The sequence below is a fragment of the Pterocles gutturalis genome, unplaced genomic scaffold (assembly GCF_000699245.1).
Source record: "Pterocles gutturalis isolate BGI_N339 unplaced genomic scaffold, ASM69924v1 scaffold32076, whole genome shotgun sequence".
Lineage (NCBI taxonomy): Eukaryota > Metazoa > Chordata > Aves > Pterocliformes > Pteroclidae > Pterocles > Pterocles gutturalis.
Genome location: NW_010098858.1, coordinates 28,057 through 46,380, shown reverse-complemented (window position 1 = coordinate 46,380; position 18,324 = coordinate 28,057). Strand labels below are relative to the sequence as shown.

Here is an 18,324-nt window from a genome sequence, read left to right as displayed (position 1 = left end):
TTATCATTTTAAATGTTGCCATAGTAGTCGGAGGCTGATTTCTAAATCTGAAAGCAGGCAGGACACGTAATAATGAGCAAACATCTGCTTCATCTATTATTTCTGTATGTGATCATTATTTATATTGTAATACCACTATTGAAAAATGAGTCTGATATTTTTATGATGATCCATATCCCATTCTACGTATGGCGCAGCACGGGTAGGATTTAGTCACTGTGTTATTTCAGAGCTGTTTTATCTTAAGAATTGGACGAAACTGAAAGTGATTCATGTTAATTTATATGTGTGGTATGTAACCCTTGTGAAACAATCAATCACTTATTTCAGTACTTGTCAACTTCCAGAACTAGTTGTTCAGGGGTTTTTTGATCCATTTCAGGACTCAGGGGTAATTTTATTTTTTTTTTTAAACTTTTGTAGAAGAACTTTGACAAGAATGACAGGAGATACAAACATTTCTTGGAGCTGTAAAGAATTTCAATATTTCAGAACATTTCCAGAACCAGATGTTTCCCAAAGTTAGAAATAGTAGTTAGTACTCTTAGAAATAATAAATGCATCAGGCTGCTTAATGGAAGGTTATCTATTAATATTCTATTTGTTCTTTTTTGTACCATAGAGAAATATTTGTGCTTTCTCTCTGAGTCCTTCAGAGACCAGTGTTTGACTTTGTATTAATTAGTTGTGTGGAAGTAGAATAGATTAGCCTTGGGAGATATTCTATAGAAACGTATAGTTGTCAAGATGTAACCCAGGGAGAATGGGAATCTCATAATAAGCATTTACGGTAGACAGATGTGTACATTTCTGTAACTGATTGTAGTGGAATTATTTATTATGCTTTCAGCTGTTAAGAATCCAGTATAAGACAATGTGCTGAAATTGTTCTCTGTTAATTTTCAGCGCCAAATCTTAAAGGCAGACCGCGCAAAAAGAAGCCTTGCCCGCAGAGAAGAGATTCATTAAATGGCATTAAGGATTCCAACAATAATTCTGAAAGCAAAGCTGTTGCCAAGGTAAATCACTTAATAATACTCTTTTCAGTACAGTCTCCTTTTTTAGGTACAGCCCTGCCTTTGTTTCCCAGCATGCTGCTTCAAATTTAGAATGTAATTTGTTTTCTTGGGGAGATAAATGTAATTTATTTCAGTAGTTTTATTCTTCACTTTAAAACATGGCTGTGTTCAAAGTTACCAGCAACTATAGTCACCTAACAACCTAATGCTATCAGCTTGTTGGTAACTGGTAGTGCTTAAGCCTTCTTGGCATCTAGTGTTAGTTTTCACATTCTGTGACACACAAACATAGTTTGTGACAGTATCTTCGAATTAAAAATAAACCTGGGAGCAGCTCACCCTGTTACAATGTACTTCTAAATATAAGTTTGAAGATAAACAGACTATGAAACAAGAGTCGCTTCAGTAATGGTTTTGAAGAAGCACACACAAATGACATTACCCTGATGTTAAGTTCTCAACTTTTTTTAAATTAGGAAAAAAAAAAGGCAGAAATTCAGTATGCAAGCTTAAAAAAAAAATCTGGGCTGTTTCTATAATACTTAATGCTGAGCTGCATGTTCCAGGGTTTGTTGAATAGTGCATGCTTTTACAGAGTCTCCTGTAGGTGCTGCAGAGCTTAGCCCATACTGCAAGTAAAAATTGGATCATTGATTTGTGTTTATAGACTTAAATATTTTAGATATTTATGGGTTTGTGTCTTTTCCTTAAAAGATTTAAAATGGAGTTTCTGTGTTGTATTTTACATCCTATTTTCTATGTTGTCTGTGTGGTTTTAAATAAGAATTTGGTTTTCTCTTTTAAAAAAAGGCAGCAGCACAAATAGCTCCTTTCAAGATGATTTAATTTGAAACCGTAAGATGCAAAGATGGAAAATTACTTAGAGCAATACTTGTAGATTTTTATCTGAGGCAGAACTTTGTTGCTGTGATACTTTAGAGCTATACAGCTAAACAGGTTTGCATAGGCTGAATTTTTAGGCCAACTCCTCCCAAATCCATTGTTTCAATAAATTAGATGGATGTGTATCTGAAAAATGCTTCCATTGTTGTGACCATCTCTTTAGGAAATACAGTGAATCTATAGATCCATTTGTGTTGGTATTGTACGCACTGAATGTCCTGTGAGATTAGGAGGTTAAGGAGGTCAAGTGGAAGTGTTCTGCTCTCGGTTTATCGTAGGAGGGCAAATTAAATTCCACCTCCTCCTCCTCCTCCCTAGGAGTTCAGTTAAAATTGTGCCTTCTGTTGATGACAATAAAAGAGGCTGAAGTTCATGATGAAGCTCTGCCCTTAAGTCACTGTTTCTCTTCTTTTTGTGCCCTATTGTGCTCAGTTGGAGTCTGTACTATCGTATTAGACATGCATGGTAAAAGGTGATGGAGCCTGGTGTGTTGAGTTGTGGGGTCCTGCCAGATACTGTAGAGTTTGCCTGAATGTTTTTGCTCTGTGGAAGAATGCGCAGAATCTGTGGTGTGAAAATGTCTCAATTTGCCTCAATTTCCCCTTCCACCAACCTGTTTTTTATGTTAAAATATTACCAACAAACTGCAGCATGGACTGTGTTGTCAAAGCACCCCAGCATGAGTAGTTCTGCCTCTTCAGCACCTGATATATAGGTATTAGATAATTAAAACCAACAGTAACACTTCATACCAAATTTTTTATCCTCTCTGTTTATGTTTGGGTTCACCCTACTAGTCAAAGGGGAGGATATTTCAGATAAGAAGTAGTTCCGCCTATTTATCTAGTCATACTGTGCTCATCATTGTGCAGATATTAATAGCGTTAATTATCTTGGCTAGCTTAATTTCATTATAAATAATAGACATGCTCATGATATAGTGTCCTTGTGTGTAGTCACACTCACTTCACTGTGGCTCTTCACATCAATCTGTGTCTCAGGGCTGTGGATATACTTTAACAAGAGGGACAGTGAATCAGAACCCCTCTACAGCAGATGTATTGCATTTTATACAGACCCTGCCTGTGGGTTTCTGGGAAGGGAGGGGAAGTGTATTTGGGGAAGGGAAGGGAGTGTTGGAAACAGTTGGGTTGTTAAATCATCATCTTAGGCTCCACATTGGGCTTCACCATCAGTTTTCCTCCTCTGCCCATGCTCTGTCTCTGACTAATGCAGACAATGGGTCCATGGAGAGCTGAGTTGAACATTGCTAGTGTAAATGGGACAAATTCACTTGTGTCAGATGCTGAAATGTTTTGCCAGTGGTCCTGGCCATATTCCTGTTCCAGCTAAAATGCTTTTTGACCAGAAATTGTGCTGCTTTCATCCTCAGATCATGGCACCCAGCATCTGACAGCAACCTCATTTCTTGATTGGCAGAGCGACAGCTCTGACGGAGATGCAGTAGCTGTATGGTTTGGGTTGGGAAATGGCAGAAGTGGCATTCTGAATGCTGTGGTTTTGAGCCTGTCAAGACCAATGCAAGCCACATGGTTGTAATGACTTGCTGAATTTCATGTCCTCAGCTGCCAGTGACTAGAAAGCTTTGTACCTTCTTACAACTTAGTTCTTATTAGGCATGTTTACCTTGAACCGTCAGCAGTTCATTTTGGAAGCTTTTACTGTTACCTGACACAGAAGAGTGTTTGGTTAGGTAGGAGTACCTCTGAGTAAATTCCAGTGTAGGTGACTTGTTAAAAATAGAGCGATAGAGGGATGGACAGTCTGGTCCTGGACCTGCAGGTACTGCCAGGGGATGTGGGTCTTTGGTGTACCACTTCTTGCTTTTGATCTTCTTGCTGGTCACTGCATCCATTTAGTACCTCCTGGGGAAGATCACAGAGGAGTTCCCTCCTAAACTGGGAATGTAAAAACCACCAGAATACAAGGCCATCTACTGAGGCAGAATCAGCTCTCCTGGAGAGGCGTATATCAAGCTCTTCTCTCCAAACACGCCCAGGGCCCTAGAGGCTTTCATATTTCATGTACCATCAGTGCTGGACAGGCTTTTGGGACTTGCAGGCTCTAGTGTGACCGTTGTCGTACCTGCTTCATGCTGCCAAAGAGTGTTCCTATTCAAAGTGTGCAGAAGTGCAACTGTAAGGCTTTTAAAACTGGCTGATCTGACCATTTTGAAGAGCTGAAAGGATTAACTTGTTAAACATGGAAATTGTCCCCAAATGAATCTACTCATTACATCCCCTACTGCAAATACTAAAATAAATCTTTCACTTCATTTCTACAGCAAGATCTGGGAAATTAGTTTAAAAGTTGCCAGGATATGCTTTTCCTGTAGCCACAGGTGGCCTGGCATGCTCTCAGACCTGGAGATTTATTCCAAGCACCTCAGCCATTATCTGATTGAAACTTTAAAATGCAGGTCTGTAGTGGTCTGTGTTGTGTGTGACCTCTGGCAGAAGACAAAGACACAGGTGTACCCATGAGTGTTCACCGACCGTTTGATCACAGATCATACACCTCTGATGTTCCCAGACCCATCTTGGTACACCCCCAGCTTATCCACGCTGTGGCACTGGGGTACCTCTCTGGGCCTTAACCCTCAGTTTCATTTTGGAGGTGTTACTCACACTGAGGCTACAATGAAAGAGCTTTAACTCCTGTGGAAATTGAGCTTTCCTTTGTAATGGAGGCATTCAGGCTTTCTGAGCAGAACAGAAGGGAGAGCAGAGCCAAGCAAAATTCCATATTCGGGACCCTCCTTCAGATCTTTGCCCTCTAGGAAGATTCAAAATCGTGTTTTGACAGAAAAGGCCCTGGTGCAAATCTGGCATCACTCTCACTGGCTTTGGTACATTCATGTTGAATTTAGACCGATGTTACCCAGAATGGCATTTGGCCCTTTTGGTTCTCATTAATCATTGGTCACGACATTCAACCGTATCTCCTGTCAGACAGTGGGGAGGTTCCAAAAGTGAGGGTTGTGCCTCAAACGCTGGGTGGATGAAGCATTGCAGCCTTGGCCAAAGCCTCATTGAACTGGACACTGCTGAGAGTCCACCCATTGCATTTTGGCACCTTTGAGTTCTGCAAGCACTTTGACCTCACTTTGCTCTACTCTGGAGAGAAGGAGGTTGTGTGTAACATGGGTTTTTCTTGTTCCTGATGGCTTTTTTGATGTTATTTTCTTTGCTTCCTTTTGTTTCCTTGGGAGTAACATCCCTTGACATTAGTTCACTTGGATAGCAGTGAGTTTTTATTTCATTTAGCATTTGTGCCCAGGCTGTGGTTGCAAACATAGTTCTGAATTGTCCAGTTTGAAAAATAAAACCCATTAAAATGATTGATTGATTGATCAATTAATTGACTTTACATAGCAAATGGGTGACAAAACTGAAAAATTGTTACCATGTCTAGTTAATTTTTTCCAAGTTTCAGCTTGCAACAAATTTGCAGCTGACATTAAAAATCCTAAATTAATTGAAATCATGGATTCATATTGGGAGTGCTAACCCAGTCTTTGGTATAGCATTGAAAACTATGACAATGTAATCTCAACTTCATAAGGGGAAGCTGTTAAATAATTTTATGAGGAGACAAAGTAAAAAAGTCAAGGGATTACAGCTCTGAACTGAAAAGTGGATGAGGAATTCCAAAGTTAATTTAGCAGGAAAAAAATCCCATTAACTCCATTGAGTTTTGGATGAAACCCAGGATCTTCACAGAAGTTTAATCGCAAGTGTATCTTCTACTAAAAGGCAAAGCATGATGTCTTATGCCATAGGAGGACAATATCTCTTTGAACCATGCAACCAGAGAATAACGAGAAGTACAGTGGACATACTTCAGCAGTAACTGATCAAGAACAATCCCATAGGAAGTCCATTTCCCAGTCCCTGCTGTGTTGCCTGGGAAGAGCAAGCCTGTGCTCTGCAGTATCCAACAGGGAGATTTTTCAGCAGCATCGATTACCTTGGAAAATTGTGGCCACTTCTCCCCTCTGGTTAACAGTTCACGTTGCTGTGTCCAGCATCTGTGGAAAACTATGGAGGCAGCTAATCTTAAGTCAGGGCTTTCTGCAAAGTTAATACCCTGGAGGAGTATGAAAGAAGAGATTGCTGGCTCATGTTGAGCTTCTCATCAACCAATACCCCAAAGTCCTTCTCTTCAGGGCTGCTCTCAAGGCGCTCTCCACCCAGCCTGTATTTGTGCTTGGGATTGCCCTGACCCATGTGCAGGACCTTGCACTTCACCTTGTTGAACTTCATGATGTTTGCATGGGCCCACCTCTCAAACCTGTCAAGGTCCCTTGGAAGTACCCAGGAAGTGCTTGGTTTAGAAGTGGGGAAAGGGAAGGAGAGTCAATGGCTTACTTGACCAAGAGCTCCTGCCTTCCTGTTCATTGAGATACCCTGCTCTCCTCTGCTGTCCTCCTAAAATACCAAATACTGGCTCTTACAGTCTCCCTGCTCCCTCTGGAAGCACAAAGGATGTGTCTTGGATGGGATATGGAGATGCCAAAAAGCTCCTCACAGCACTCAGAAGCATTGAAGGCACAGAGCAAGTCCAAAATACATATAACAATCTCCACTACCTTGTATTAGAGGACTTCCAGTATCGATTCCATCTTGGTCACAGAGAGCTTTTAAACATGAGTTTGCAAGATTCTGCTCTTTTCGTTTTTGTGTACATAAACTATGGGAATGCTCAAGTTGTAATTTACTTGATTCGATGAGAGAGTTATCTTCAGGAGGACTGCAGGATTAAGCTGGTCTCACTGGGTGTTTTTTCCCACGTCTGAATACTGATGAGAGGTAAAGTGGTTCCAATTTGCTGACTTCCTGAGTGGCACACTTCTGCCAGGGAGGCCAGTGGGAGACCTGGAGCTCTGGAACTCGTGTGTGTTGGGGGTGCCAGTGTTTACCAGCTCCAGCTACCAACTTCTTCCTTCTGCTAAATATTTAGGGCTGTGCGTAAGCTTAAGCAGATGCTCAGGCCCACTTGGCTTAAGTGTGCTACAGCAGAACCTCGACTGGTGTGTGTGTGCTGAGAGCTCTGCCTGGGTAGGGCTTGCCAAGTTTTGCATCTATTTTGGTGGGCCAAAGAATAGAAAAATGTGTTGTTTCAGAGCTGGCTGCTGAGCGTTCCTGCAAGGGGCTGAGCACCCTCAGCTCCAAGGGTTGTCTACAGGAGTTGACAATGCTCAGTGTCAATCCTGGAATTAAGGTTATTATTAGACTTGCTAATGGCAAGTATATGTGAGAGATGGGAGCTGTCTGTGACATAGCAATGTATGGTCATAAAAACGCAGATCTGGAGAGCATTACCAATGGGTTATAATGATTTAAAGATGTGGCTATTTAAAAATGTGACTAAGATTCAGAACAAGACATTTAGCTCTATAAATAGCTTCCTTTGTTTCCCCTCAAACACAGTTGCATGGTTTGGCCTTCATTTTCTCAACAATCCGTTCTCCTAGGAGAGGGTGTTTATTCCTTAAGTGAAAATTAAAGGTTACCCAGATCTGATATGACATCTTTTCTTTTCCCAGGTAAAGTGTGAGGCTAAGTCAGCTTTGCCCAAACCCAAGAGTAACAACAGCAACTGTAAAAAAGGCTCAAGTGAGGATAAATCAAAGATTGCCATAGGTGAAGAATGCAGAGCTGATGAGCAGGCTTTCCTTGTGGCTCTTTATAAATATATGAAAGAAAGGAAAACACCAATTGAACGAATACCCTATTTAGGTTTTAAGCAGAGTAAGTATTCTTTTTCTCACTTTCTTGTTGACATTTTAGAATGGTTTGACTTCTCTGGAGAAGGCATTTGCACCCAAAGCCTATTTTAAAGCCTTATGGATCGGGGGACCATGTTCATATCTACACATTTTCCTCTCCAGGCACTTCACTGTCTTATGCCTAGATTTGCATCTTTTCCTTCTGGGGTAGTTGCTGCCGGATATTTATAGGTTTAAATCTGCTGATTATGACTAGAAATAGGCATGTTGAAAACTCTCTAGCTCTCTGTTTTGTAAATCTGCAACGTCTGTAATGCCTTTCTTCTGAGTTAATAATGTGACGTATCTTTATTGTGCCCAGATGTTCTTTATGAAACGACAAATATTAAAGGAAGACATTTAAAAGTGGTCAAGAAAGGCACAAAAGGGATCATATTTTTCAGCCCCAAAATGTGTTTATAGTTAATAAATTACTGACTTTGGAGAACATAAAACCAGACTGTATCTGTTTAATACAAACTGCAATGTTTAGAATTGCTTTGGCATGTACAGTTTGTAGTGCCACAATCTGTAAAGCAATGGTAGGTGGAGAAGATACAGTTGTAACTAAATTTTACATAAATATTGCAGCACAATGTAGATCTTTCAGAGTTTCCAACAAAAGCTGTAAATGGGGGTATTTTTCCTCCTTATCTATAGATGGAATGATACGTTATTTGCTTAAAGTGAGAGCTCCATGGATTGAAATATTATTTACTCTAATTTATCTCCCAGATTAAAACCATGTGTTATTTTGATGAAGAATGTCAAACCTGTATGTTTTACATAACAATTTACATACCTAATAGCAATTGGCACTGATTGCAACAGGCCTCCAGCAGCCATTATAAACTTATATAACTCCAAATGATTACAGTGTTTGTCTGAAAACTGGCTGCTTGAAATGGAAGTAAAATTAATGTACTATGAACAGCTTCGTTGCATTATGCATTGGTTCAGATTAAATCAAGGCCTAAGCAAAGCTCTTGATAGCTTTGAAAAAGTACAAGGTTCAATGAGGCTTTCAGGACGTTTTGTGTTGAAGAGAGGAATTTTTTTCCCCCCACTTTATTCTGCACTCCCTCAAGGATGGGGACAGGGTGGGCTTGAAAGACAAGCTAAAGTAGTATTTCTAAAATTCCCCACCAGGGGTAGGGCCCTCTGCTAACATTTAGCTGAAATACACTGAAAGTTGTCTGACATTCATTATAAGTTAGGGGCCTGATCCAGCAAATACTTAAATGCCAAGAGTAAGTATGCTGAGAAGAGCAGAAGTGTTTGCAGGACAGGGCCCCCTGTTTGTCCAGCAAGACTTGTGCAAACATTGCCAATATAAATAGGTTAGTGGGGACAAGCAACACTCACACTACAACAGAGCGTCCCCCCATGGAGGAAGAGGTCCTATCCTCTGTGATCTGCAGCCTTATTGCTGAATCTGGCCTGAAGTATTTGCAGTATGTCTATGGGGAATCACACTTTGTTGATGGAATAGTGCATACATCTTTCATAGAGCTATGACATCAATTTTTCTTCTATCAATTAAAGTACATTAAAAATATAAAATAAAATAAAATAGACACCAGCAGCAAGCAGTGGCCTCATCGGACAGTGAGCCAGGATAAAAAGCACATGAGAGGGGGGTAGTTATGCAAGAAGTAACAAGCATCTTCCAGCCCATCTTTTTAATTTAATTGCCTCTGTTCCTCCCACCCCGTAGCCGTGGGCAAGGCACAACCACTCACACGATAATTATTATGATAATTTTCATTTGTGCTCCCCCCGGGTTTGTGCGCACAGGACCCATTAGAACGCAGTTTATTGATTATGGAGGCCATTATCTCCACTGCAGTAAATATTGGATATTGCTGTTTAATCAATAGGCTTTCTCTGTGAGCCAGTGTGTGGCTCATGCTTGCTTGCTAATGAAATCAGTATTAAACAAATAATTAAAAGCAACATTCTTCCCAATGAGTAATTTTTATTATCAAAGTTATGGAAACATGCTACAGCCATTATACCATGCCTCTTATCAGCAAAGCCAAATGAGCCTATTACCTTTGTCTCAGTGTATTTTTCCAGTCCTGTTAAGGAATCTAAGTGTGTTCTCTTAGATGTAATTAAAATATATATAGTATGGGCTAATATTTACTCTTCAGATTATGTAAACAGCTCTTTGGAGAATGTTTCAGAGGAGCTTTTTCAGGGGCTGTGAGCTTTTTTTTTCTCTATTTTTCTTTTTTTAAAACTGTTTAATTTACATTACTTTGAAATATGTTGGTTAATGCAATGCTTATCTAAATACTTATTGTCCCTCTAACAGTTAACCTTTGGACTATGTTTCAAGCTGCTCAAAAACTGGGAGGATATGAAACAGTAAGTGTTTAAATAACTTAAATGAAATAATTGTGCAATCTAACTTTTCCCTGTTAGAAAAAAATGTAAAAGCAAACAATCATTTGCTGCATTTTAGGCTAGCTGTACACGTTGTGGGTTTATTGAACCATTTTTGGAAACAGTCCAAATTAGTTCCAGGTTTGGCAAAATTGTAAACTTGTCATAAAAACTACAAGTGGAAAACATATGTAACTCTTCCCTGTCAAGGAAATTAGTTGGGTCTGTAATTTTTTCCCATGTTGAGAAAGGACCATTATTGTACAACAAGCCAAGATTGCATAAAAGAAATTTCACTTGGCAACATCCCTGACATCTGTTCATGTCTAATATGGGAAATGTATTAAAGGCTTTCAGAAGTAATCAGCATTGTCCATTAAGGAATAGTATGCTGCAGTATCTTCTCTTATTCCAAGTGCAAAAGATCTTTATTAGACAAGGGTCAGTACCACATAAACAGGAAGATATCAAAGTAATTCAGAAAAGTCTGACACTTTTTATCAGCTAACCATATCTGACAAGAGCAGTTTATTTTTAGCTCACAGGAAAATTCGATGGCCATGGATTTTACAGCATGTATTTTGAACCAATAAAATATTAGAGCAACAAACTTAGATTAAAATCTTGAAATGAGAAGAAAGAGCTGCATTAATATGGCACATCGAGATGACATCTGTAATAAAAACCAATTGACATAGGAAGATGTCGTCATTGGAAATATTTTCTTTGCACACAATGATCAGATTAAGTTGTTCAGTTCCTGCCGCAGTTGGATGAAAGAAATTATTTTTGCTTTGTTTACAAAGTAATCTGGGACATATCTGTGCCGTAGAGAAATGACAAGAAGAAATGCGCTGTCGAGAAACTGAAAGTCATTTGAACCAAAAATGTAAAACTCGCTGTTTTCCTTCCATACAATAAAGCATATTGTTGTATAAATCAGCAGCCCAGGTTGCTAGCATGGGTGTGGCTGGGATTTTGTGAAACACAAAGTCCTTAACACGAGTCCTTAACAGATGAAGCTGTCTCTTTGGAATTGGTGGGATCATGTTTCTCTTAAGCAAAGATACATGAAATGTATCTCAACAAAAATATATGCTTGATTTGGCTTTCGTTGTTCCTGTATCTTTCATTAATCAGCACATACCATGCTTATGTACAGGGGTGTGCGTAGGTGTGCTCATGGGTATGTATGAATGAATAGCCATGACTCATAAAGTGCAGTGAAAATGAGGGCTAAAATCTTGAACGTGATCCAGAGCACAAGGCAAGGCAGGGAGGGAGATTGAAAAGAGAGTGGCGTGTTCAGAGAGCTTGGGGAGGTGGGTGATTTTCACAGCAGTGTTTCAGATCTGCTTGAAGGGACCAGGGATGGAAGCAGGGATGCCAAAGTGCTGGCTTGCTGGAGAGAGCTGAGTTTCAGTGTCACAATGAGAGGAAGAGGGATGGATTTAGAGATGCTGGAGAAGGCGAACCTCTGTGCCTGCAGCAGAGCAGGAATAGGATGGTGAGTTTGGGAAGATGAGGCCAGAGAGCCAGGTCTAACAATGGTAGCAGACATGTGAATGCATCAGAGGGGAAGAATCACATACGTGGGAGTATCATCCAGAATACCGTCAGTCTACTATTGAGCATCAGTCTACCATTGTCTCAGAGCTCCCGTCCTTTCTTCAGTGACAGACGTTCTGTGGTGTTTAGGGGCATTTGTCACCTTTGATGAAAATGTATGAGTAGTGCTTATTCTTCATAGAGAAGAAGCTAAGCGATTGCTTGCTGGTCAGTAAATGGCAAGGCAGGCATAGCTCACACCCTCTGACATGCATGGGAGCCCAGCTTTGGTTTGAGAGTGAGTCTGGCTGAAGTGTTGATCATATTTTTATGATGTGAGTGGTTCTGTGCTCTCTGTAGAAGGGCTGAAGTTGGGAAAACCCTTGTAATGCAATTTAAATTGTACATGGAACATGAGGTTCCCTGACATTCTCTTCTGTTAACAGTCTCATCCTCAATATGGATCTGCCTTTGCTTTACATTCTCCAAATGTTAAACCAATAGCTGTTGCAATACTTTGACCTGTGCACACACTGGTTTTTATTATTTTATGATGAGTTGATATTAATTGAGTTTGCCAAGCTGTATTTGCTTCTATGTATTTTATTGCTGTAAGCATTGCTGAGAGGCTCTTGTGTTTCATTTTTCAGCAGGGCAGTGGATGTCTGGGGTAACATGGACCTCAGTATCAGTTCCAGAATCTCAGGCAGTTCTGCTTAGATTTAGAAATTTTGAGTGAGTGTTGTAATGCAGTAACAACCAGAATCCACCACTCACAGGCCCAGTGCTAGTGATCATCTAGTGATGATGAGAAGTCATGTGCAGAGCAAAGGCTTTCTTGAACTTACCCTGATGAATACACGTTTATCTATATGGACCCTTCCATCTGACTTGAACAAGTGATTTATTTCACAAGTTTCTCTTTGTGTATTGAGATAGAAATGGGTCTTTTCTGTTGGAAGTATTGTAAAGAAAATAATATTTAATAGATATTTGGCTTCAGCATGGGACAGCCATTTTATGAACAGGAAACAAATAAAAGATTGGTTAAAATCACATATGAGAAGTTACGAGTGGTCAGGTGACTAGTTTTTTACTAGTAACTGTAGAAAGTTTCCCAGTTAAAGCTGTTGGAAACTTTACATCCTTGTGTTTGGCAGAACAGTGATAGTCAGCCCTTTTTCAATTTCATCTCCTGCCCTGTCCACCATGTCCATGTACAGATGCTTTGGTAGGGCTTAAAAAACATCTTTGAGAAACAAGCAGAGATTATGCAACGTGTTTTCCAGCTTCTGCCCAAATTCACAGAACAGTGCGAGACCTCTGGGTCCAGTCCTCTCAGTTAAGGATCTAAAAGTAAATGAAAACAGCCAGGAATTGGATTGGAAGTGGAGAGAACAACTTTCTTAGCCATCTGTCTGACTTCCCTTTATTGTCATGTGTCAGGGCCTGGAATGGATCCAGTGAGGCTTGACAGAGAGTACTGCCTGTACATACAGCATGTACGTATGGGATATCTAGTAGTGTCAACTCACGATTGTGTGTCATATGTCATATTTAAGGGCTCTCCAGTTAGAGTACTTCTGAGGGTCACTTCTCATCTGCTCATTATCTGTTTGACTGCTAATTATTAGTTGGTTGTCATCTGTAACTGTGTAACATACTCCCATGTACTTCTTGTTGGCCATAATACGGGCTTAACAAAAATAGCATCCTGTACAAATTGGTTTAAGTCCTTAACAGATGAAGCTGTCTCTTTGGAGTTGGTGGGATCATGTTTCTCTTAAGCAAAGATACATGAAATGAGCATCTTTGTTACTAATAATAGGAGAGTCTGTTGGAAAGCACTCTCTACAGCAGACCTTCACAGTATGAATGATTTAAAATGTCCCCAAATCCCTGGATGAAATACAAAACAATGTCATGTTCTAGGGGGCTTAGCTGCAGTGGCGTTTAACAGCCATTGCCTGGAATTTTCTCAGTCACCTTAAGTCAAGAGGTAAAAGGTGCAGATGTTCATAGATGAGAGATTTACAGGACTTATCTAAAGAGTTGTCCTTGGCAAATCATGAAGTGGCATTTTTCCTTTTGAGCCAAGACAAAAGGAGTGCCTTGGCATGTGTGCAGAATGCTCTGGTGCTGAATGGACTCTACCTGGAGATGTCTTGGAAGAATAGAGGGTAAAAAGAAAATTAGGTGGAGCTTAACTTTCTGTGTGTAGCAGCTTAAATTTTGCTGAAGTTGAGTGGGATCCCATTTAGCTGCTGCCTCCTGAAAGCAACAATAAACTGCTTTAGTTTTTAAGAATTAATGATTGACATGTACAGCAGTCCTGCATCTTGTCAGGCCCGAAGAAACTGATACATCAGTGGAATGCAAAACTACCTGAGTTTGGTTCATACAGAGCTAATACCCAGAGCTCTGTTTTCAAGAGTGTTGTGAACATCACATACCATGACCAGAAAATCCCCCATTAGATTGGCAGCAGGAAATAAGCACAAACCTTTTCATGAGGAAGGGAGCTAGGAGCTGGGATTGCAGTGCAGATGACCTTAAGATGTCTCAAAGCAGAAGACACCATTAAAAGCATGTGTGTAAACAGTCCTCTACTTTAAAAGAAGATCATTGCTTTTGTTTGATTTTTCTTGAGTACCAGTCCCTGCCTAATAGTGTGCTTATGGGAACTAGATCAGATCTGCTCTCACATGCCTGGGTAGACCAGTCTCTTGCTTAACTCCAGATTCTGCTGATTGGGAAAAATGTCACGGAGGTTTTCCAAGCGCCTGGCTTCCAATGGGCCTAGCTCTAGGATTGTGAAGGTTGGAGCAAATTGTGGGAGGGGTCTGCAAACCAGAAGACTTACTTGAACACTAAAGCCAGCATTGGAATGAGACTGACCTGTGTAATTGCCGTGATTAATGGGTGACCCTGGAGCATCCTGCAGTTTTAGAAATGTGGCAGGCACTGGGAGAGGTGTATATACTGGTAGGAGTAGAACTAAAGCAGCAAAGGTTTGTTGTCCTCTGTATGTTTTCAACTGGAGCAGGTCAACCTATGTCAGGAAACTGAGGCTGAATTAGTCAGAAGTGTGAAATGAGAGCTCTTAGGACATTTGTTAAAGCTTTTGCAGGGTCTTAGTTATCTTGTGCCACGATAGCTCCATGCCCTTAAAAAAACGCAACACTTAGCTCCTAAACATTTGTGGTAAGTTCTCTGCCCAGGCAGATAAAATATTTTACCATTTTTATATTTTTTTTATTTGCCTTTCTGTTCCTAATGTACCCCGGTCACAGACATGTTACTAACTGGTGCACATATGAGGCCTTGCAGAGTTAAAACTGCTGTGTGAAAGCAGCCAAGGCTGGCATTTTTGGTAGGAACAGCAACCATAAGCAAAGCATTGACAAGCACTGCCCTTTCCTAGCTCCTCGGGAAGTTCACAGTCACTGAGGTGGCTGGAAAGGACTTGTATGAGAGAAGAAAGCAGTCCTTGATTTGGATGTGGCCAGCACGAGCATGCAGCGTGAGCAGTGCTGCTTTGCGTGGCAACTGCAAAGTTTCCACAGTGCAGCATTTTGTTCAGATTGTTTAAGGATGTGATTTATCCGTTACTTTTGTTGTTTGAAGTTTATTAAGCATAAAAACTAAACTTTCCAAAGCAGGGGAAAACTCAACCCCAGGCTTTGTTAGAATTACAACTGTTTCAGGGAATGTCAAATTTAAAGTTAGCTCTGTATGTGGGAGGGCACAACTCTGCTAATTGCCAAGGAGTTCTGGTCTTTTGACAGAGGCAGAATTGGATAAAGCTGGGCAAATGTTTGTGTAAATACTATTATTCTAAACAGCCTAGAGGAGAGAGACACCAAAAATTATTTCAAAGGGATTCCCTTTCCCCCTCAAAGACGGTTGTGTTTACTGATGTTCCAGCTTGCATATCAACTCTTGAGTCACCTCATAGTTAATGAGACTTGGGCTCTAAGGTTACCATTTTCCTTTTGAGAATGGAGACCATGCCTCTTAGTTGCATGGGGATGTTTGAAAGGGGGACTTGCGATAGTCCTCTTGCTGACCAATCCTTTGCTTTCATTTATAGCTTCTGCACAGCATCACTGCGCTTAGCCAAAGCATCAGGTCCTGGCCCACAGGCTTGCAAGCCAGCCAGGCTGTGCTTGCCAGAGGGCCAGAGTGCAGACCCTCTTTGTGCATCTTTGTTCCCCTTGTCTGTGAGGCTGCCAGAGACTTGATTTAATATGAAGCCACTTGCAACAGTCCTCAGGGGATCTGTGATTTTTGTGAGCTACCAGATGGCAAGGGCTGTCTGGCCATGCCTCTGTCCTTTGCCTGTCCCAAGAACCGGTGGAATAGGTGTGGGAGACAGGACCAGGGGTAGTCTCCCATCTAGACATTCCTCCAAAGCAGGTTACTTGGTCCAGCACTTTTTTGACTTTTCAGTTTGCAGAAGGAGCATCCATTCATATTCTCAGGAGGTGATGTTCTGTATAGCTCATTAGGACTCCAGTTCTTCAAGCCCTTAATAAAATAATAGGTAGACGCATGGGTAGTCCGGGAAAGAGACAGCATAAGTACTTAAACAACATAGACTTAAAATGAACCTTTCCTCAGATGAATGTTTGATTTTTATTTAAATAATTTGTGCAGAATTTATCCTTGAATTACAGTCTCCCTCTTGTGCCTCTGGTCTCTGTGTTGGTTACAGAAAACAGAAAATAAAATAGTGAATGCAGTCAGTTCATTTTGCTTTAAATGAGTTTTAAGATAAGATACTTTTTTTTTTTTTCAAGTATCTATAGGTGCAAACTATGTATAAGTACTAAACTGAGTTGGAAGTACTGGTGTTTTCTAGGGAGAACTGTATGAACAATAAACTTGAAGAAATGGTAACATTATCAAATGATAAGTCTCCAGCCATGCTTTGGCTTCAGAGAATAATTTATGCAAAGGAAGAATTTTCCTTTTATATTGAGCAAAAAGAAACAGCTCTTACCCTGTAATATTTCATGACGGTAGCTATCTCCTCTGTTTAGATTAAAATACAGACCTCAGATTGCAAGTTGTAATATTTGTTTTCTTCTGATTGCTGCCTTTAGCTCCTCAGTAAACGCCATTGACTGCTCTGTGGGTAACTCCGAAGAAGCCTCCGGGGCTGAATATATTAAAATCCGCAGCATTCCACAGAAAATGACAAAATTCTCCCCAAATTGCCCCACAATTTTCCACTGGCCTTCTTTATGAGCTGCAGGCAAAGGAGGGTGATCTGTTGTGCTTGTCCTATTCCTGTTTTTCTTCCTGTTTTAAATATAGTGGGATATATAAAATAATGAAGTGGTATTCAGAAACAATTCCTTTGCCAGGTCTTCCATCTGTTATTCTGTATAATCCTAATTTCTGTACAAAAAAACAGAACCAGGGTCTGCAACTCAATATGTTACAAGCTGTTTATTTTCATCAGCATGGTCCAATAAAGTACATAGCTCAAATCTTAACATCAGAGTATGTTAAGATTTCATTACTATTTGATCTATATATTTTACTGACATAAATGGATAAAAATAAACAGCTTGTAACATATAGAGTTACGGACTAAGCTTTTGTGGATTTACAGAATTCTGTGGTGGATTTGGGTTTTGTGGCAGATTTATTTTCTCTAATTCAGTAAAAATAACTATTTAATCATTATTTGTGCTGAGTGTGGTTCAAGCTTCATTTTCATAATTCATCGTGGGATTTGTCTGCATAACTTCTGATGGTTAATGACCCTGTATTGATTGAGATTCTTTTGTGAGGCTGTATTGTTTGTGACTTGATAATGAATCAGTCAGATCACTCTTATTTTAGAGAAAAAGAAAATAGACATTGGGTTAATTTACCAAAAAAAAAAAAAAAAAAAAAAGACACCCGAAGCTATGTGCAGTCTATATATTCTATAGGGGCTTTTATAGTGCTTGTAGTACATGCTGTTCTGAAAGTGTCATACATGCATTTGTTGTTGTGAACTCAAACGCTGTAGAATCTATAAAGATGCGAGATTAAATTTTCCATTGCCATTTTTACAGATAACAGCCCGTCGACAGTGGAAACATATTTATGATGAATTAGGTGGTAACCCTGGAAGCACAAGTGCTGCTACATGTACTCGCAGACATTATGAAAGGTAAGATAACCAATCTGAAATGCATGTTTAATAATGAAAAAATTAATTTGGAGAGCCTTCAAAGCATTTTATAAAGAATTTGAGAAAGAGACAGAGAGAGGCTTCTTAAAGATATAGTAAATATTCCCCTCAACAGCTTAGTCAGATAATCCATTCTAATTTAAACCAGAGTGTGTGCCTCCAGTGACTAAATAAATAAAACAAACATCTCTTTTTTTTTTTTTTTGTACATATCTTAATTTTTACAACAGCTTTCTGGTTAAAGAAGCTGAAATATTGAGCAAAATATACTCAAGGAAAAATAAGAAATGACAGCCAACTGATGCAAACACTTGTCTTCTGTTGTTTTTTAGGAATACCAATTAAGCAAATTGTGGTTGTGATCAAAATAATGGGGTGGCCCACAATGCAGGGTGCTGTTAGTGTGGTAGGTCATGCAGAGCGTTGCATTCCTCTTTTTCATTGCATTCCTTACCTCCTCCCTGCCTGCAAGCTGCTGC

The 18,324-nt window shown here is 40.0% G+C and overlaps 1 protein-coding gene across 1 annotated transcript in view; it reads left to right on the top strand.

The window, feature by feature from the left end:
- Positions 1-906: 906 nt before the first annotated feature.
- ARID5B (AT rich interactive domain 5B (MRF1-like)) overlaps positions 907-18,324 on the top strand; it is a gene marked incomplete at its 5' end in the record, with an annotated part of 36,265 nt that continues 18,847 nt past the window's right edge. The window contains 4 exons of the mRNA XM_010074530.1: positions 907-1,019; positions 7,492-7,696; positions 10,034-10,086; positions 17,727-17,824. Of these exons, the coding sequence (XP_010072832.1) occupies positions 907-1,019; positions 7,492-7,696; positions 10,034-10,086; positions 17,727-17,824 (469 nt within the window). The remainder of the gene's footprint in view (positions 1,020-7,491; positions 7,697-10,033; positions 10,087-17,726; positions 17,825-18,324) is intronic.